This window comes from Amphiura filiformis, chromosome 10, assembly GCF_039555335.1.
Source record: "Amphiura filiformis chromosome 10, Afil_fr2py, whole genome shotgun sequence".
In the NCBI taxonomy this organism is placed as follows: Eukaryota; Metazoa; Echinodermata; class Ophiuroidea; order Amphilepidida; family Amphiuridae; genus Amphiura; species Amphiura filiformis.
In genome coordinates this window covers 35,413,105-35,435,155 of record NC_092637.1, presented here as the reverse complement: position 1 = coordinate 35,435,155, position 22,051 = coordinate 35,413,105, and the positions used below count along the sequence as shown (strand labels likewise).

General features: G+C 38.7%; 1 protein-coding gene across 1 annotated transcript in view; it reads right to left on the bottom strand.

Moving 5' to 3' along the window:
* Positions 1-81: 81 nt before the first annotated feature.
* LOC140163258 (carnosine synthase 1-like) overlaps positions 82-22,051 on the bottom strand; it is a 41,755-nt gene continuing 19,785 nt past the window's right edge. The window contains exons 11-14 of the mRNA XM_072186656.1: positions 7,949-8,115; positions 6,653-6,945; positions 4,427-4,513; positions 82-2,264 (exon numbers count right to left, since the gene is read on the bottom strand). Coding sequence (XP_072042757.1) covers positions 2,053-2,264; positions 4,427-4,513; positions 6,653-6,945; positions 7,949-8,115 — 759 coding nt within the window. The 3' untranslated portion in view covers positions 82-2,052. The remainder of the gene's footprint in view (positions 2,265-4,426; positions 4,514-6,652; positions 6,946-7,948; positions 8,116-22,051) is intronic.

Genomic DNA, 22,051 nt, shown 5'->3' with positions numbered 1-22,051 from the left:
GCGCCGAATAGTTTTCACTACAGCTATGTACTTTATATGCTAAAAAAAGTCACGTAAACTTCAAAGATTACATGCAATAAATTGAATAATTGTATACATTTATTTTGTAACGAAATTGTGTACACGTACCTTATGGAAAAGCGATCATTTACAGCTATTAACTATTAACCCAACATAGATACGCTGGTGAAGTGATGTAATCAACTACCATAGCAATAGGTGAAAACAATATTTGAATACATCGCGCTGCACTACAAGCAGGTTGCACTCATCACCTGTGTATGTCTGCAATCAAAGATTATTGAATACGATACCGGTCTTTTCAAAGATACTAATCTAACAGGTGCGAGTGATCAGCATGGTATGGCTCAATGCAGCGGTATCGCGTGAACGTACCAGTGCAGCGCGGTATATGCAAAAACTGTTTTTATCTATTGCTATGGTAGTTAATCCGATTATTACATAATTTTGGCAGCGTATAGTATTTGAAAATACGAGATGCCATATGCATACTTTTGAGTCATGTCTGCAGACATATTTAGTGCCCTCTAGTAGGGTCACGGGATCATTTCAATAATAATATACTATTTGAATAACAATGGGACAAATGTTTATTACACAGTGCTTTCCCCAGAGCACACCGACATCGCCTGGCTAATAATTACTTGGTACAGCAGAGATACTAAAATAAATACCAGGGATCGATACACGTGAATGTGCTATGCACGATTTGATATTGGACGATAAATCTTTGAAAACCGGGGTAGAAAATGATGAATATCTCCCGTAATTTTTTTGTTCTAAAGAAGCCATATTTAGATCCTTGCACTTGAACATATGTGTTGAAAGGATATGGTAGTCATTAGGTTGAGTATTGAGAAAGAAGCGTGCGCCTTGAACTCAAAAACTGGCCAAAATTCTGATTTTATATTGCGTTGGTCCTGTATGGACTACAGCGCGTAGGCTATACTCACTCCCGTGGAGGCAGTATAAAAGTCGATGACCATTGACCTCAATGGCGTCCTTCACTATCTATGCACACAGAGAGATCAATTACCGTGCTATTGTCAGTAGCCTTAGTCATGTCCCTCGGCTCATTATGCGTCTCAAAGGTCGGAACAAAATGGCCATGCGTGGCTGTGGATTCAACCTACCATGGCGATTTCTGCCATGAAGATATCGGGGCGATGACACTGTGCAGAGTATGCTCATTGTGACCTACCCACAATAGTTAGTACCAAATGCACCGTTACTAGGTCCTTCAAATGTCTGATATAAATAATATAAAGATATAAATTTCATGGTTTAGTCCATAGCGTCAACCGTCATTTATAAATTCAACTCTTATAAATTCAAATTTGCATTATTTATTAACCATTTGGAAAACAATGGTCACGAGTGAATACACGCAAGTGAATAACTAATTAATTACTTCGCCGAGATGGGTGGTGTAATGTGTGAAGATATGTGGGCCACACACTGAGCCTTGTGGTACTCCGTGGTAGCTTAATATTAGGAAATTTCCGATTTCTACGACGGATGGTTCTGTGACGGTAAAACATCAAACGTTGTCGTCGTCGCCACCACGCGTCGTGACGGTTGTCAGGCTCTTAGAGTGTTGTAGAGTTTGGACGACGATGCATTACAAAGTCGACGACGACAACGTTTGGTGTTTTACCGTCGCGTCGTAATCCATCGTGGAAATCGAAAACTCCCTATTGATGTCACGACGACAGACAACCAAAAACAGCTGAATACCATCATTACATTATTTGATATATTTCATAAACTCCGAGACACGATAGTTTTTCGTTTCAATATTCAGCTTGCCACACACTTCGCTCAGTTTCTGTCGGCACTCGTCGACATTGCGACCCTTGACACTGATTTGCGCAAACGGCTTTCCATATTGCTCGGTCTTCGCATCGTTTTTGAGTTTAGCTTCATCCTCCATCATTATGAAGTTCACGTCACCGTTAGCTTGCAGATCGTCAAGAACCATACGCAGGTTGCTGTTGGTCATGATACAAAAGTGTTCTGACAGAATCAGATTCACGCCCATGAAAAACTCCCCGGTGGCAATTTTGGGACGTAGGGCTTGATGCCGCATGAGATCAGCATAGCGCACTTCATGAGATCTACGCCATACAGACGTTTGATCCAGTTGCAGATGTACGCGCCACCCATCCGGGCGTTGATTTCAATCAGTTTGGGTCCAGTGGCAGTCATCTTCATCTCAACATTGTACACACCGTTGGAGAGACCTAGAATATAATACAAAGTGATTGTAGTTTAGTCGAGAATATCTATGTAAGTTTATGCGTGCTGGTGAATTTAAACTGACATTCAGAACAACAAAATTCAACTAACCTTGAATTTTTCGATGTGTGACACACATCTTTATCAGAAGTAGTCCTATGATGTTAAAATGGACTTGCCCTTACACAACGCCCTTATTCGACCAAAGGTCGTCAATGATCAACGAAGGGGTAAATCCAGTTAACATTATAGGACTACTTCCCGGGGACTACTTCCGATGAAAAAGTCAAAATTCATGGTAGGTGAATTTTGTTGTGCGGTATTAAAGTCAGTTAAAACCTTTGGAAACGAGCTTTAGTATTGCTTGAAAGAAATTTTAAGCATTTTGACCAAAAACGTGGGGTTCAACATTGATCGAGGGAGTGTGTTATGGCTTTTTACAATGCGCTATCAAAGGTATCCCAAGACTTTTGGCTAGGATTGTTCTTCGCCTGAACAGCGCCACGGGGGAGCCTGTCTTTAGGGCGACCAGACTCGGGCTGATCTAAATAGGCATTGCTGGCATGATTCATGATTCATAATATTTTGTCAGAATCACAGACTACTACAGACCATTTGCAACCAGTCAAAGTCCCGTGTTTTGTATGCTGTGAATTCTCGCATATTCACGAGGGCCGATTGTTCCATCGTGCCCGGGGGGGGCACTCCCACTTTGGAGGTGACGCGTATGTAGGGCTGTTAAGACCCCTTTTTAGCGTCGCTCTCACCCAAAGACCCCATATTTTTTTACGAACACATGTTCTGTCACCCGAAGACCCCTTATTTTTCTATTTGATCTGTCACCCAAAGACCCTTATTTTTCAATTTGAACAGCAACTTTCATTTATCACTGATTTTGTTACCTATTTTTGAAAAAACAAAGAAATTTGAAGCCTTTTTGAACTAAAAATTCGATTTTCGAGGTTTTTGACGCTGTTTTTTGTCATGTTCTCACCCAATGACCCCATATTTTTTACATTTTGCTCTCACCGAATGCCAAAAATCATGCTCTCACCCAATGACCCCATATTTTTTACATTTTGCTCTCACCGAATGCCCCTTACTGCGAAAGTGCTAGCCCTACACCTATATCCATTTCATATTGAAGTGCCCCCCCGGGCCTTCGTGCCGTATCTAACAATCACGACAGCGTTGCTTGCCTTCGCGCATACGCGATAGAGCTTCGAGTGTCTTCGCGTTTACGCGAAAGACCGTAAAAATACGCGACACATGCGTAGCAGTTTTGCCTGTCGAATTTCATGGAACAATCGGCCCTCATTATCGGGTGATGCTGAGACTTTGACTGGTTGTGAATGGTCTGTAGTAGTCTCTGGTCAGAATATAGAATGGGATCAGACTGCGCATCACGTGCAAGCTTATTCGATATTGATCGCAAATGACCAATGACACACTTTTTGATTTCCGCTAGATAATTTAGCCAGAGCACGTGTTAAATGTTGAATATAATTGAATACATGAATACAAAAGCCACCTAAGTCCATGGGAAGTGATTTTGAGAGAAAAACCTGTGTATCATTTTAATTCCTTCAGTTAGATTTACCTGGTCAATATGGTAAGTTTTACGTGCAAATGAGTGGATTAACCTGTATTAGGTATGACGATTAGCATTTCAGGGACTTCGTGGGGTTCATTTTAAATTTTGGACTTAGGTGGTTTTTGAATCATATACAAAGACAACAATGTTAGAATGATATTACCACTAGTAAGATAATACAAAATAAAGCGCACAAGTATGTATAATGTTGATAAGCATTCTGCCATGTAATATAAACCACACACTTTCTTTTATTAAACCCATTTTTTTTTCAAAAGTCACTCTCTAGCAATGAATGTGTTACAAGTGGACTTTTATACATACTGGATTTTAATCAATGTGTTACAAAACTCAAATCATGGAATTGGGTGATTCTTTCATACATGCTATTTTTCACATGCTCAATAGACACAGAGGATGAATTTGAGTTGTTCTTTCATACATATGACAGGCCTATGTAAAGCAACACTTTCCCATGCTTAACTCAATTTGGTTTAAGTATGGACTTAGGTAGCTTTTGTATTCATATATTCAATTGTTTCAATGGAAGTATGGTGAATACTGAACTCGTACCTATCTCATTACAGCACTGGTAAGCAGCTGTCACCAGCTGGGCTTGTTTATCCGAGGGCAGGTTTGAAGGCATCAGGGCTACCGTCTCTGTAAAATATATAATTCACTACGTAGTAAGTACATTGGCAAATGTCAACTATACCTTAAGGTTAGCAACTATTTAAAACTGTTACGATTTGGTAGTTCACAGCATCTTGCGAATGGTAGTGAGCTTTGGCAAAAATTGCATTGATCATATCATAGCGAGTGTGTAGAAGAATTCAAATATCACAGATATACTTTTGTAGGTCCTGTGGTTCTTGAGTTATGTTGTAAAGAGGGCTGAAACAACAACACTTTTGTAAAACGTACATAACTCATTAACAACAATGAATCAAGCAAGTTTTCAAATTATATGATTGGTAGAATGAACTTTTGCAAAACATCAAAGTGTTTTTATTTTCAATAATATATTTATTGATTTAGATAATGAAAATCGATTTTTTTGGCTGCTTTGAGTGTGGACATGATCTTCATAGATCAATATTATAGAGACCCAGAGACCCAAATGTTTAATCAAAAGCAGCTTCTTCGGGACACTTAAACATAGCCGTATTTGTTTGCAAAAAAGGCCTCTAGTTATTCATTCTATCCCTTCATCCGTCAAATCCTGGTGAAGCTATTCAATCTATGTTCGACTTTCTATCCAGAGGCCTATAAAAATACTATTCACTTGTTAAATGCTTGGTGTGGATGAACACGGAGTGTCAGTTAAGTTTACAACTGTGATCTTGATCGATCGAGAACAAAAGCTATACCTGTACAATATTGCCAACGCCGCGGTTAAGCCACCTACTTGCGTTAGTTCAGTTTACTAATATAGCATAAGATCCACACCACGCCATACATAAATTCTGCCAGTCACATTTCCCTAATATGAAATTTTTAAAAAGTAAAACTTTAATTTTAATTACTTCATTAAAGTTTGGCGGAGGCGGGGTTCGAACTCACGGCGGCGGACTGCTTTGGATACACTATGAACCCAGCGCCTTAGACCACTCGGCCATTTGTCTTCTTGGAATTCATTTGAAACTTATTTGAAGGTATAATCGCAACTTCAACATAGGCCTACCACGTGACAAGCAAAGGCAGAAAACGTACCATATTTTGGAATTTTATTTGCCTAAAAACATTTATGTGTATTATTAGCGCTCAATTAAGTTAACTGCGTGTTTTATACAACAAAATCCAATAATAAACAGTGATAACTGGGCGTCTGTATGGACAATACATTATATCGATTTTGACACGTGCTTGTGTCTCAGTACATTTCCATGGTCAGTAAAACACTATAGAGGAAAACCTACCATTTTCTTGTATACACGTTCGATGTTTTTATCAATTACATAAAAATTCCATTTTAGACCCCAAATGTTTTTTCAGGAAATAAAAGATTAGATTACCATAAAAACGAAACAGTAATCTTTTGCCGGGTCTAATGTAATATTCACATATGATTTACAACGTTTTTTCTATCCTTATTTTTGCTCAATTAAAAAAATATTTTGGCGTATATAAAATTGAAATAAAATTCTCTGCTTCTTAAACGACATCAAATGTGCCACAATTGGGTATCACGAATCGTTATATATGATGTGCAGTTAATATTCATATTTTCTTTTATACAGAGGATGCTTCAGTTTTGACAGGAAAAATATTTTCTTGAAAACCCTCTCACTCGGTTATTTTAAAAGGTAACCACGCTTCCCTAGAATGTGCAATAAATTAGCATTAAAATTTTTCTTATTCTAACAGCAAGCGTTTCTAGAATGTATTTTGGCGAAATGTGGTGTGCATAAGATCGTTTACCACAGCTTCACTCCGGGCGTCAACAAAATATATTTAACATTTGATCCCGGTTTTGGATATTTATTCAATTGTTTTTCAATGAAGTGTTCCTCCGTTGGCAAAACACAACAATTTTTTTAAACTCGGGGATATTTGGCGCGGATTGGGAGGTCGATTGTTGATTCACCTACGCCTTTATGCTATAGGGTATCGGCAACACTGACTGACATTGAAATGGGTTCAAATAAGGTTTTATTGCGAGCCCGGATTGCGAGGTCAAACAGACGTGGTTTATGGCACATCCCCCTATGGTCGTATGAGTAACCCCCTCCTATAGCTTTTTAAAAGTCATACTCATTTTTATCATTAGGCCTACATTGTTCATTTTATGGCACGTACCAGTATAAGCTGGATAGTTAGTCAGGCCATTGTCGGTGACAAAGGCTGCAACCAGTTTCCTTTCGAAGATGATGACGTCGATATCATGCTCCGAGCCGTCGAGGTATTCCATTAATAACATGGTGTTGCCATCATGATAACCGAGTCCGATATTACGGTACTCTGCTTCCATGGTGGCGAGACTACTCTTGAGAGCGGTGTACGCATTACGGACGTCGTCCTCGTTCCTGCACATGTTCACACCGACGGCGGCGGAAGCGTACTCGAGTTTGAGGATCGCTGGGAAGCTGACACTGTGGATAAAGAATAAAAAGTAGACTAAAAGTTATACGATAATGTCTTCTTCATTTGCTAACACAACAAAAAAACTCAAGTATGTAAGCTTATGTAAGTTAAAAATATAGACAAATATATAGTCAGGGTTGAATATTTAACCGTGGTGGTGAATATTTTATCAAGAAAAGTGCAATTCTAACGATTTAATACATTATGATGCACTGGTGGCCTGCGACCAATGCCAACTGATGTTAAATTTGGTGGTAGCGGAAAACTGGCTTATCTGACCGGAATTTAACCTTTGGTCAAATGAATGGATTATCGAGTCATAGGTGGTTGGAATTTGAGACGGGTCTTCCAATTGGTTCCGCAAAGGTATCAAGGGAGCCAAAAGACAAGTGATTTCTGATTGGATGAAGGGAACGCTTGAGGTTTTGACAAAAAACCAATCACATATGTCTATTTTCACAAGATCTCACACAGCTCTTATGATGCTATGCACTCAACCGTGTAGTATAACTCAGGTGTATCGAGGTGGAATGTGTGCGTAGATGCATTTATAAGAGAATGGTTTTGTAGTCAAACCTTTTCATATGACTTACAGTCGCCTTGTGCTGTAGCATTAGTATTGAGGGCACTTAGGGATTAAAGACTTAAAGGGGCATTTCGTGATCCACAGCCTCATCCCCCACTTTTCCCAAAAAAAGTTGAGATTTTTACACCACTGGATACCTCTGGCTACATAATGTTTATGTACCAAATATTTCTTGCAGATTAATTCGTTTAGCAAAAATATCGCCAAATTTGAATTTCGTTCTGGTGCACCAGAACGAAATTACAACACATTGTCTATGGAGCAGTGTAATACACATAATCATGCATAACTCGCAAACGCAAAATCGGAATCAACTGAAATTTTGGAAATAAGCTTTTTTCGTGGATATCTACTGAAAATGTCATAAAAAGAGGATGCTAGAAATCCTCCTTTAATAAAGTTCAACAAAAGTTAATTAATATTACTCACATCTTGCAAGCTTGTTCAATATCGGCCTCAGAAGCGATGTGACAGGACGCAGCGGAGTACAGACTGGTAATGGGCCAGTGCGGGATATCCGCGTTACGTGTATGTATGGCGGCCTGCGTGTAGCTCTTCTTCTTTCCGATACAGGCTGCCGCATAGCTTGCACCTGGAATCAGACAGATAAACATTGTTTGACGTAACAAATGCCTAACAACAGCGTGCGTGCGGCGTGTATAGGCCCTATAGCGCAATTTCAAGAAATAGCAATTACGGGCCTTCAAGGTTTCAACTCCCGTAATTGTGTCAAGATTAATTTTAATAAAATGACTGAACAAGCTGATTAATTCATACGATCAAATTATAAGCCGATCTTGCGTATGTTTGTACGTACAAGGCGTACACGGTATTCATACAACTGCTCGTAAATGGCGCACGAGACGTTCATAACACATCAAGCGGATCGGCCTCAATCACGAGCGACGGGCCAAAAGTTGCAAGTACGGTAGAACCATCGTAACTGTATTCAAAAGTGATCAAATTATGCATGGGGTAATTTTTTTCACTAAAAAAACAAAACAAAAAGAGAGGATGTACTGTAAAACATCAAAACTTTGTTGTTCTAAGAATAATGCAAGACTGAATAACAAAGAGAAGGAAAAAAACCCGTTGATCAAGATCAACCGCTTTCATACTAAGAGGGAGAAAACACGAACCAAGGAAAACGAGGGCACGGTGGCTCAGTGGTTACGGCCTTGGACTCATAATCTGAAAGCTTGCTCGACATGCGTGGGTTCGATTCCCCGTCCCAGTAGGCCTACCGTGTTGCGCCCTTGGGCAGGCGCTTTGCCTCGCTTGCCTCACCCCACCCAGGTGCAATGGGAAGCTGTTAGGAGTAGTCACAGTCGTTGTACTGATGGACCCTGCGCCACTTGTAGGCTGCAAACGTGGTTCCGACATATTCTATTGACGGCGGAATAAATGTAAAGCGCTTTGAGGCTGTTTACGGCATAAAGCGCTATATAAATGTCTACATTTATTTATTTATTTAAAAGGAGATACAACATCTGACAGAACCTTGTAGACTATACAAAAACTGTGGAAGGGCGATAATAACCATATAATAAAGTAATATAGGCTACACAGATAGCCAGAATGGAGTCAAATGACTCTATAAGTGGAGTAAACTAGCACTGACTCTCCAAAGGAGTCACCTGATTATCACAGGAGAGTCAGTTGACTCTACATGTGGGATCAATTGACTCTACATTCGGAGTCGTCGACGGAGTCAATAAATTTATGACTCTTCAAGGGAGTCAGATTCTGTAATTGCTTGGCTCTTGACACCATGGAATGTATATTCTCCCATTCCAAGAGGATGGGGGTCAAGACAAATTTTCTCTATCGTGTCATCTGACAATCGCCTATGGCGTGAAACTCAGAGTAAAGTCTCCTATTCCGGTAGGTCTATTCTTTGAATTTTTATCTTGATGTACATCTATGTGTATCATTGTTTTGCCCTTCTTCGGACTGTCGAAGTGACTCTGTAATGGAGTCAGAGTGACTCTATTAATAGAGTCTGGGTTACTCTAGGAGGAGAGTCCAGCCACTACGAGACTCTATGTCTAAAATGACTCTATATTGGGAGTCAAATGACTCCTGTGTAGAGTCATCAACAGTGACTCTTCAGCGGAGTCAAGAAATTTATGGCTCTTCAAGGGAGTCAAATGACTCCCAATATAGAGTCACTTTAGACATAGAGTCGCAGAGTGGCTGGACTCTGCTTTTAGAGTCATTTAAGCCCTGTTTGGCTTTCAGTGTACATGACAATATTAAGCAAAACTATAATAGTACAGCAGAAAAATATAAAATAAAGAGTCATAAGCTATAAGTGTTAGAGTTGCTGATAAGTCTCCAGGATGAACGATGTCGAGCTTAAAAATGAGTTTGTATTCGGCCATGGTGCGGTTCTATTATTTTCTCTAATCTAGCGTCGATGGCGGTGATAACCTGGATGTCGTTGACCAGGGAAAGGGTGGTCGAAATCACGCGCTGCTGGGAACCATCAAAATTGCATTTAATTACTGTACGTGTTCAGTGAAGCGGACAGATATGTTCCGGACAGATTATTTTCCTATTTTCAGCTGAGGGAGAGCTGCTTTGAAGAACAAAAAACCAAAGATGTTGGTGATACAAAATCAATCAAGCAGTATCCAAACAGAGTCAAACCATTTACAATGGAACATCTGAAAAATGATATCATAGAACATAGTTGAAGTTGGTGTTGCATTCAAACTTTCTTTTTTTTAAGGGAGAGGGTGTGATTTGTATTTTATTGTGTATTTTGAAGTGAATTCGGCTAGAAGGTGATTTTGGCCTTGAGTCTTTCCGACTCGTAACATAAGAAACACCTGCAAACATTGACTAAATTTCTTCATGCTTTGTTAGTCTACCGAAACCCCTAGACTATACCTTTCGTCTGTAAGTGCTCAGCACACAGTGCGGCCAGCGGATGAAGAACAAAAAACCAAAGATGTTGGTGATACAAAATCAATCAAGCAGCATCCAAACAGAGTCAAACCATTTACAATGGAACATATGAAACATGATATCATATAGAACTAAGTAATAGTGAATGGAATTCACCACGTATGCTTGTTCTTAAGCCTGATGGTTCAACAGCATGTACAGGTTAGTCGCGGATATGCGAACTGTAAATGTTGTGATGTGCCCTGAGTAATTTAATTTAATTTAATTATTTAACTTTGTTTACAAGCTGAAAGTATTTCATGAGATGGGAAACCCCTTGTATTTTGGAATTCCCCAAATTATTGTAAACAAAGTCAGATCTATGTTAGGAACTTGGAAAGCCCCAGTTCATTGTTGCACCATCAGGAAAACCCCCAGGAAGTGATGTAATGTGAATGTGTATAATTAATCTTGGGAAATCCCAAGATTGCAGCAATGTTGTGAAAATGTGATTGAAGTAATGGTTTATTAATAGATGATGGGTTTTTGCATGAGTACTGCTATAAAAAGCTGGAGGCTTTTGTTGGGACTTTACAGAATGCCATGGGAGATTGAAAACTCCACATGTGTGTGATGGTCTTCGTGCTTCAAAAAAGAAGTACATTCTAACCAGTTTATATAGCCAATAATTGAGCTAATTTTAATACAGCAACGAAGAAGACAGCGAGCACACAAAAGTGCTCTTCCTCATCAAAGGATTAAAAGTTCTTCTGTCAAATTGCTGGAGTTTGCTGGGTTTGTGAAGGCCACGCATCTGTCAAGAAACAGTGGAGCTGTGTTAAAGAAACAGGTTCCCTGGAAAAAGAGTGATTGGTGAAAGAAACACCATTTTTGGAGAAAGCAGCGCAAGGAGATGTATTTGAGGAGAAAGCAGCGCAAGGAGATATATTTGTGGAGATAACAGCGCAAAGGAGATTGGAGAAAGCATCATCATTTTCGTATGAGGATTTTATACGCAAGGATTTATAAGCGCAAGTGTACACTGGTCTTCGCAGGACAAGCGAACAAGGATATATTACATCAGTCGTCCAGAACATTGCAAGAACTCTAGGATCACCAACAAGAAGACAGCTGGTTAAGTACTGATATAGTAAAACTGTCATTGTGTGATTTTATTGTATATGCGATATTGTTATTATATGTACCAATCATACTCTGTTTTCAATTAAAGACTTAGATTTTGTTAGCTTAAACAAACAGTGTATTTGTTTTGTGCATTCGTGTGAGTTCGGGAAAAAGGTGATTTTGGCCTTGAGTCAAGTACGACTCGTAACAAAAATTGGGGGCTCGTCGTCCGGGAGATACACTGTAAAAAAGTTGACATTAATTTACTGAGTCTTGAAAGTGAAAGTACAGTATGGCAGAGTTCAAAGCAGAAGTGTTTCTTGAAACTATAAATTGGGAGAAGTTTGATGAGTTGAAGAAGCCTGATTTATTAGCCTTTGCTAAACATTATGACTTGAAAGTAAAGCAAGCTACAAGAAAGCAAATAATCAAAAATGCCTTGATTGATGTTTTGGTCGGGGAAGATAATTTAGATGATTCCTATTTGTAAGAGAAACGTGCAGTAGAAACTGAAATTGGAGGGATTCGGCATTTAAATTGAAAGAGCTGGAAATTCAATTAGAAATGAAGAAAATGGAAATGGACCAAAAGAAAATAGAAATGGACCAAAAAGAAAAACTGGAAATGATCAAGTTAGAGAATGAAAATAAAGAAAAACAACAGAAACTAGAAATGGAAGAAAAAGCACGCTAAGAAAAGATGGCGCTTGAGCACCACAAATTAGAAACAGAAGAAAAGGAAAAAGTAGCAAAATTAGAACTTGAAAAACAAAAATTGGATATGGAAGAAAAGGAAAAACTAGCTAAGATTCAAATGGAAGCACATTTGAAAGAAAAAGAAATTGAGTTTGAACAAGAGAAGTTAGCAAAACTAGGTGACAAATACTCATCAAGTTTCTCCTCAAAGTCAAAGTCAGGGTTTGATGTTACAAAGTATGTAAAGCTTGTGCCTAAATTCAAAGAAAAAGAAGTTGACGAGTACTTTCAACATTTTGAAAAGGTAGCTACAAATTTGAAATGGCCTCCAGAGCATTGGACCCTACTGTTACAAAGTAGTTTTGTGGGGAAGGCCAGGATTACTTTCACGCTACTACCAATGAGAAGTGTAATGATTATGAAGAAGTCAAACAGGCAGTCCTTAAGGCCTATGAACTGGTGCCTGAAGCATACAGACAAAAGTTCAGAGATTCAAGAAAGCAAGCAGATCAAACACATGTAGAATTTGCTAGAGTAAAAGAACAAATGTTTGACAGGTGGCTTGGGTCAAAAGAAGTCAAAGATGATTTCGGCCAACTTAAGCAATTAGTTCTTATAGAAGAGTTCAAGAAATGTGTCCATGTTGACATAAAAACTCATTTGGATGAAAGCGCTAGCAAAATTAAGACGCTAAACGAAGCGGCGACAATGGCGGACGACTATGGCTTAACTCACAAATTGAATGGGAGTAGATTTGGTCATAACAGAAGTTATTCAAACAGGTTCAGCCATAATCAACCTAGAGCAAATCAGGGTGGTACACAAGAAGTGAAACCTCAGTCTAATTCACAGCATAGTGCTGGTGGTAGAGGACCCCAGGGAGTTCAGGTAACAGAGCAAAATTTGGGACTGAATTTAAAGCCAAAGTAACTTGTACTCATTGTAAGAGACCAGGGCATACGATGACCCAGTGTTATTTCTTAAAAGGCAGACAAGACGCACAAAAACAGCAGCAAACTGCTAGTAATACTGTGGGATGTGCAGTGTCACTTGAGTCAAAGAAACAAGTCAGTCAAATCAAGAAACAAGAATTCCCACAAAAGGGAGGTGAGACAGACAAGGTGTGTGAAGAATTTGAACCATTTGTGTTAGAGGGAGTAGTATCACTTGGTGAGAATGGTAGTCCAAAGCCCATTAAGATTGTGCGAGATACGTGTTGTGCACGGTCTATGATTCTGGAAGGAACTTTGCCCTTTAATGAGGATAGTTCAGCAGGTAATGCTTTGATCCAGGGTATTGGGATGGAAATAATTAGTGTACCTCTCCACAAAATTAACTTGAAATCTGACTTAGTTTCTGGTCCTGTAACCATAGGAGTTAGACATGAATTGCCAGTCAAGGGAGTGTCCATGTTGCTAGGAAATGATCTGGCAGGGGGAAGGTTTTTCCTGACCCAATAGTCACAGAATAAGCCCTGTTTACAGGATGATAATAGTGAGGAAGAGGAGATATTTCCTGCATGTGCAGTGACACGGGCAATGAGTAAGAGAGCCTCATTAGAAACAATTGAGGACAACCAAATTGATGACTTAGGCTACAATTTGGAAGACACATTTGTGTCAAAGTTGAATGAGAAAGAAGATAAACTTCCTTCTCCTGGGGATAAAAATACCCCTAAAGAGGACGCAGCCTCTGAGCATGAACAAATTGGGGAAACCATGAAAGACCCATTAAGTCATGACAAGCTGATTCTGGAGCAACAAAATGACCCAGAACTCAAAGAGATCAATCAAAGGGCATTGACCCTAGAAGAAGCAGAACAAAATTCTGTCTGTTTTTACAAACAAGATGATGTGCTAATGAGAAAATGGCGCCCCCCTGATGTACCTGCCGATGAAGAGTGGAAGGTAGTGCACCAAATTGTGGTACCAAAAGTATACCACACTGAAGTAATTAACATAGCACATGACAGTCCAATGGCAGGGCATTTGGGTGTTAAGAAAACTCATGAAAGAATTCTGAGACATTTCTGGTGGCCCACTCTCAGAAAAGATGTTTCTGAATATTGCAAAACATGTCACATATGCCAAGTAGTAGGGAAGCCAAATCAGAAAATACCTCCTGCTCCATTGAAGCCAATTCCAGCCTTTGATGAACCATTTAGTAGGGTTATTATTGATTGTGTAGGCCCCCTACCAAAGACTAAGTCAGGTAATCAGTACCTCCTGACAATTATGTGCGCGTCAACACGCTTTCCTGAAGCCATACCCTTGAGAAATATTAAAGCAGTGACCATAGTGAAAGCTTTAACCAAGTTCTTCACATTTGTGGGGCTCCCCAAGTCCATACAGTCAGACCAAGGATCAAACTTTACTTCTGGAGTATTTCAGCAGGTCATGTATCAATTAGGTATAGAACAGTATACCTCAAGTGCTTACCATCCAGAATCACAAGGTGCACTAGAAAGGTTTCACCAAACATTGAAAAACATGATCAGGACATACTGTTTGGAATTTCAGAGGGACTGGGATGAGGGAGTACACTTGTTGTTGTTTGCTGCTAGGGAAGCTGTTCAGGAAACTTTGGGATTTAGTCCTTTTGAGTTAGTGTTTGGACACACAGTGCGGGCCCTTAAAGTTGTTGAAAGAAAAGTGGCTCAATGAGAAATCAGATATCAATTTATTGGATTATGTCTCCAATTTTAAGCATAGGCTTAACAGAGTAACTGATATCGCCAAAGAGAACTTGAAACAGGGTCAGGCCAAAATGAAACAATGGTATGATAAACATGCCAAAGAGAGGGTGTTCAAACCAGGTGACAAAGTTCTAGTACTGTTTCCAATTCCAGGACACCCATTACAAGCCAGATATCATGGTCCATGTGAGGTAGAGTCAAAAGTGGGTGAAGTAGATTATATTATCAAGACTCCTGGTAGACGCAAGAGCAGGCAGTTATGCCACATAAATATGCTCAAAGAGTATGTTGAAAGAAGTGACAGTGGCATTCCAAAACCTGTGTGTACAGTAAAACATGCTGATAATGTAGACAAACATGCCGATGTAGACAAAATCGCCAATGTAGACAAGAGTAAAGATGACAATTCTGATGTCACATTTGACCAGGATAAAGAGCTGGAGCACAAAGAGTATAATGTGAAATTGAACAATTCTGATGTGCTCACTAATTTGGACTCAAAGTTAGGTCATCTTTCTCAAGATCAACAAAGTCAAATTGCAAATTTGATTCACAAATTTGACAATATATTTCCTGATACGCCAAGTAGAACAAATGCTGCATTTCATGACGTAGATGTTGGTGATACAAAACCAATCAAGCAGCATCCTTACAGAGTCAATCCATTGAAAATGGAACATCTCAAAAATGAGATCAATTATATGCTAGACAATGATATCATAGAACCAAGTAGTAGTGAATGGAGTTCACCGTGTATACTTGTTCCCAAGCCTGATGGTTCATACCGATTGGTCGCAGACATGAGAGCTGCAAATGTTCATTCAAAGACAGATTCGTACCCAATTCCAAGAATTGATGATTGCATAGACAACATTGGGAATGCAAAATTTGTTAGCAAATTTGATCTTTTGAAAGGGTACTGGCAGGTTCCACTCACAGACCGTGCCAAAGAGATTTCTGCTTTTTGTACACCATTTGGTCTTTACCAATACAAAGTTATGCCATTCGGGTTGAAAAATGCCCCAGCAACATTTCAGAGAATGGTGAACCAAATTGTGGCAGACATAGAGGGATGTGAAGCGTATGTAGATGATTTGATTGTTTACAGTCAAACTTGGGAACAACACATGGAACAACTCCATCAATTGTTTGAGAAGCTGTCTGAAGTACAGTTGACAGTCAATCTGGTAAAAGTGAGTTTTGCCATGCCACAGTCACATACTTAGGATATGTTGTAGGTCAAGGTCAGGTGAAACCTATCAAAGCCAAAGTTGAAGCAATTGAGCAATACCCCACACCTGTAAACAAGAAGGCACTCATGAGATTTCTAGGAATGGTTGGCTATTATAGAAAGTTCTGTCCAAACTTTTCAGAGATAGCAAGTCCTTTGACTGATTTGTTGAAGAAAGATGCAAAATTCATTTGGTCAGAACAGTGTGAAAATGCTTTTCACAGAGTCAAATCTATACTCATGAGTTCACCAGTGCTTACTGCACCTGATTTTCAGAAGCAGTTCAAGTTGACTGTTGATGCCAGTGACATAGGCTGTGGAGGTGTTGTGATGCAAGAGGGTGAAGATCAAATAGATCACCCCATTTGTTACTTTTCAAGGAAGTTCAACAAGCACCAGAGAAATTACTCCACAATTGAGAAGGAGTGTCTAGCATTGCTATTAGCATTGCTACATTTTGATGTGTATTTGGGTACCACAGTATACCCTGTGCTTGTTTTCACAGATCACAATCCCTCACCTTCATCAACAGGATGAAGAACAAAAACCAAAGACTGGTGAGGTGGAGTTTGACCTTGCAAGAGTACAATCTGGACATCAAACATATTAAGGAAAAGACAATGTAATGGCTGATGCCCTGTCCAGAATTGCATAAGAAAACCTGACAAACAAAAATTTCCTTTAAAAGGGAAGTTGTATGTGACAAGTAGTCACTGTGTATGATGAGTTAAATACTCAAAGTTGATAATATGTTGAAGTTGATGTAAAAGAAGAAAACATTTAAGAAAGTTTTCATTACATTCGAACTTTCTTCTTTTAAGGGGAGGTGTGATGTGCCCTGAGTAATTTAATTTAATTTAATTATTTAACTTTGTTTACAAGCTGAAAGTATTTCATGAGATGGGAAACCCCTTGTATTTTGGAATTCCCCAAATTATTGTAAACAAAGTCAGATCTATGTTAGGAACTTGGAAAGCCCCAGTTCATTGTTGCACCATCAGGAAAACCCCCAGGAAGTGATGTAATGTGAATGTGTATAATTAATCTTGGGAAATCCCAAGATTGCAGCAATGTTGTGAAAATGTGATTGAAGTAATGGTTTATTAATAGATGATGGGTTTTTGCATGAGTACTGCTATAAAAAGCTGGAGGCTTTTGTTGGGACTTTACAGAATGCCATGGGAGATTGAAAACTCCACATGTGTGTGATGGTCTTCGTGCTTCAAAAAAGAAGTACATTCTAACCAGTTTATATAGCCAATAATTGAGCTAATTTTAATACAGCAACGAAGAAGACAGCGAGCACACAAAAGTGCTCTTCCTCATCAAAGGATTAAAAGTTCTTCTGTCAAATTGCTGGAGTTTGCTGGGTTTGTGAAGGCCACGCATCTGTCAAGAAACAGTGGAGCTGTGTTAAAGAAACAGGTTCCCTGGAAAAAGAGTGATTGGTGAAAGAAACACCATTTTTGGAGAAAGCAGCGCAAGGAGATGTATTTGAGGAGAAAGCAGCGCAAGGAGATATATTTGTGGAGATAACAGCGCAAAGGAGATTGGAGAAAGCATCATCATTTTCGTATGAGGATTTTATACGCAAGGATTTATAAGCGCAAGTGTACACTGGTCTTCGCAGGACAAGCGAACAAGGATATATTACATCAGTCGTCCAGAACATTGCAAGAACTCTAGGATCACCAACAAGAAGACAGCTGGTTAAGTACTGATATAGTAAAACTGTCATTGTGTGATTTTATTGTATATGCGATATTGTTATTATATGTACCAATCATACTCTGTTTTCAATTAAAGACTTAGATTTTGTTAGCTTAAACAAACAGTGTATTTGTTTTGTGCATTCGTGTGAGTTCGGGAAAAAGGTGATTTTGGCCTTGAGTCAAGTACGACTCGTAACAATGTTCATTCAAAGACAGACTCGTATCATATTCCAAGAATTGCACAGACAAAATTGGGAACGCAAAATTTGTTAGCAAATTTTACTTTTGAAAGGTTCTTCTAACAGACCGTGCCAGTTTCCTTTAACAGACCGTGCCAAACATGCCAAAGAGAGTTTTGCTTTTTATACATCATTTGTTCTTTACCAGTACAAAGTTATACCATTTGGTTTGACCAATGCACCTGTAACTTTCCAAAGAATGAAGCAACTCCATCAACTGTTCAAGAAGCTGGCTGAAGCACAATTGTCAGAATTGGTTTTGAGGTTGATGATTTTGATTGTTTACAGTCATACGTGGGAACAACACATGGGGCAGTTCCATTATTGTTTCAGAAATTGTCTAAAACGAATTTGACAGTATATCTGGTAAAAACTTTAAAAGCGATTTTGCCATGCATGATGCCACAGTCACATACTTAGGAAATAAGTAACCTATCAAAGCCAAAGTTGAAGCAATTGAATAATACCACAAACATATAGCAAGTTCTTTGACCGATCCACCAAAAAGGAATGCAAAATTCATTTTGTCAGAGCAATGCGAAATTAACTTTCACAAGGTGAAATCGATACTCATGAGTTCCCCAGTGCTAATTGCGCCTGGTTATTAGAAACATTTCAAATAGACTGTTGATGCCAGTGACATGGAGGTGTTGTGATGCAAGAGGATGAAGATCAAATTGATCACCCTATATGTTACTTTACAAGGAAATTTAACAAGCACCAGATATTACACCATAATTGCAAAGGAGTGTTTGACATTGCTAGCATAGCACAACCGCATTTTGACGTGTATTTGGATACCACAGTATACCCCGTGCTTGTATTTACAGATCACAATCCCCTCACCAAAACCAGAGACAAAAACCAGAGACTGGTGAGATGGAGTTTGACCTTGCAAAAGTACAACATGGACATAAAGCATATTAAAGGAAAAGACAATGCCAAGGCTGATGTCCAGAATTGCATAAAATTGAGAAACAAGAAAGGAACATGTGTGTGACAAGTAGTCACTCTGTAATATTACGAGTTAAACACTCAAGGTTGATATTGGTGACGTACAAGAAGAATACATAAGAAAGTTTTCATTGCATGCAAACTTTCTTCTTTCAAGGTGGAGGATGTGATGTGTATTTTGTTTTGTATTTTGAAGTGAATTTAGGTAGAAGGTGATTTTGGCCGTGAGTCTTTCTGACTCATAACATAAGAAACACCTGTAAACATTGACTAAATTTCTTCATGCTTTGTTAGTCTACCGAGACCCTAAGACTATACCTTTCGTCTTCAAGTGCTCAGCACACAATGCGGCCAGCGGTCCAAAGTACCCCCAGAATGTGAGACAACCATCGACTGTGATCCCTTTTTCCGCAAAATCTTCACGATCTCCAGGGCGTTGGCATGATCCTTGGTGTGATCCTCGTTGTCCAGGTTGATAAACTTGTAAACCTGTATTTTTTATTTCAGTTTTAGGAAGGTATTTTTTTATCAGGCAAGCATCAATCACCAGCACCAGATACCAGTATTACAACTCCGGGTCAATATGTTTTTTTAGTAAGGTACCTTCACCAGTACCCGATGAATAAGTTACCAATTTTATTCCTTCGTGTCAATATTTTTATTTTTAGGAAGGCATCCATCACCAGTACCAGATGGATAATTTAGCAATTTTACCCCTTAGTGTTAATAAATTAAATTGACTGACATAACCATAATATTAAATTGTTTGGAAGAAAATAGGAATATTAGTGTGCATTAATTCTGTTAGGAAGGCTGACATAACCATAAAATTAAATTGTTTGGAAGAAAATAGCAATATTAGTGAGTATTAATTTTGTGATACAATATCGTACGAGTAGCAGACTTGTGAAGGTCATGTGACTATGATGACTCATGATGGCGATACAATATTGAAAACAATATTGCATTGCATCCGGGTTCTTTGAAAAAGCTGTACAATACTCAGTTTGGTTGTATCGCTCAAAAGTCTTATATAAATAAAAATTTAACTGCATTCGAAAGGGATTTCTGGTTCATCAAAATTGGTGAAAAACTTTTTTGGGAATGATAACTTAAACATGTACTCTTAATGGCTATAACCTTTCTGTCCTGTTATTAAACATCATTAAAATAATCAACAATTAACCAACAGGTGAACCACACATTTGGTGGTTAAACGTAACCAACAGTGGTTCATTAAACATTTACATGTGGTTTGTTATGTTGTTCATTAATTCTATTTTACAAAACAGGGGTTACTTAAAACTTTCTTTTTCTTTTAAGTTTAATCGTTCTAAATTTTAACACGTGGTTGGATAAAACTGTTAACCATTTTTGTGGGTTAATTCTGCTTTATTAACATTTTTTTAAAGTGCTCAAAGACAATATTAAAACCTTGAACTATAAATTAGCCCCCAACAGACTGCAGAGCCTGAAGAATGAGGGAAGGGCTAAAAAAGTGATTGGCTGTCGGATACCTTTTTTTATTTATAATTGAGGGCGCTATTTACATATATTTCAAATTTGAATAGCCAAATAATATGAGTGGTTCCTCACATTTTCATGATAAAAAGTTTTTTTGCAAAGTGTCTACCCTTGCAAACAAGATTTAAGATTAATACCGCCACCATTGTTCATCTTTACTTAAAAATGACTGTTTTACATGCCATCAAACAACCGTGAACGGTATTAAAGCATAATAAGAATATATTATTGGGCCTGTAGAGTATTATATTTGTATATAAATGTTTCTGTAACTTTTTTTAAAATGATTTCTGGGATATTTTACATGTTTAACCTTAATTTACCCAACCAAAAATTGACATAACTTTTAACATATTGAAGAGTGCAGCCCAAGCCAAATTTGTTCAGCATCCTTCAGATATAATCAAAAATACTTTCGAACCTTAATGATTTGCTCACGGAAGCGTACCGCTATAAAATCATGCAAAATCAGCACATGTAAATGAACCTCAATGCACACCCGGTGTATATAAGCACCACCACCATGGCATTTTAACATACCACGAGTCTGTCACGGTCGAAACGTGAAGAACTATAGGGGCCTAGTCCTTTTTCATAGGAACTAGATCCGCACTCGGTTGATAGGATTTACGCGCACGTACGTTCTATGGGGCACACCTGTCAGATCTCCAGCTCTACCATATATGCGTTTGCTTTGTTTGGACCGTATGGCCCAGAATAAGAAAGAAAGAACACTTTACCAACCCAAATTGTTACAATTAAACAAGACAACAATTTTGTTCAATTGTAACACTTTGGGTTGGTAAACTATTCTTTCTTTCTTATTTTTAAATTATATTCAGTTCCTCTTGTAGCGAGCAATCGTTTCACAGTGTGTTTATTTGTTCTTTACCTACTTTGTCTAGGATATCCCACAAAAGCTATATGAAGTTTATTTCCATTTGGGGGTCCTTTTTGGGTCGGATGCACAGACAGCCAGATCTTACCCTGATCGGAATTGGCTGCGAGATCTTTGTTATTCACTGCATCTGCCCCACAATACAGTAATTTTGATATTTTTGCTACCACCGGGAACTGAACTGGGGATCTCTTTCATCAGAATCAAAGACCTTAAGTGCAGGGCCACGCTGCTTTCATATTAATAGGAGAAACACACCATCAATATAAAGAATTCTTAAACACTTGAGAACGTTCCTGCAATCTTATTGGTTCTTACGCAGCTTTACCCGTGTGATATTACACGATATCACACGGGACAGCGAGTGTGCGTCGACGCGATACGCGTACTCGCTATTTGGACCAATCGGAGGCGCACAGCAACAACAGGACTGATCGATTTTAAGCCCCAGGTAATTCCTTGCAAAATGTAGGATTTAATTTGATTAAAATTTGTATGATATTTTTATTTGAATTGAAGTGTTTAAGAATGAGAATAAAGGTATTGTTTTTAGCCGCTGTCGT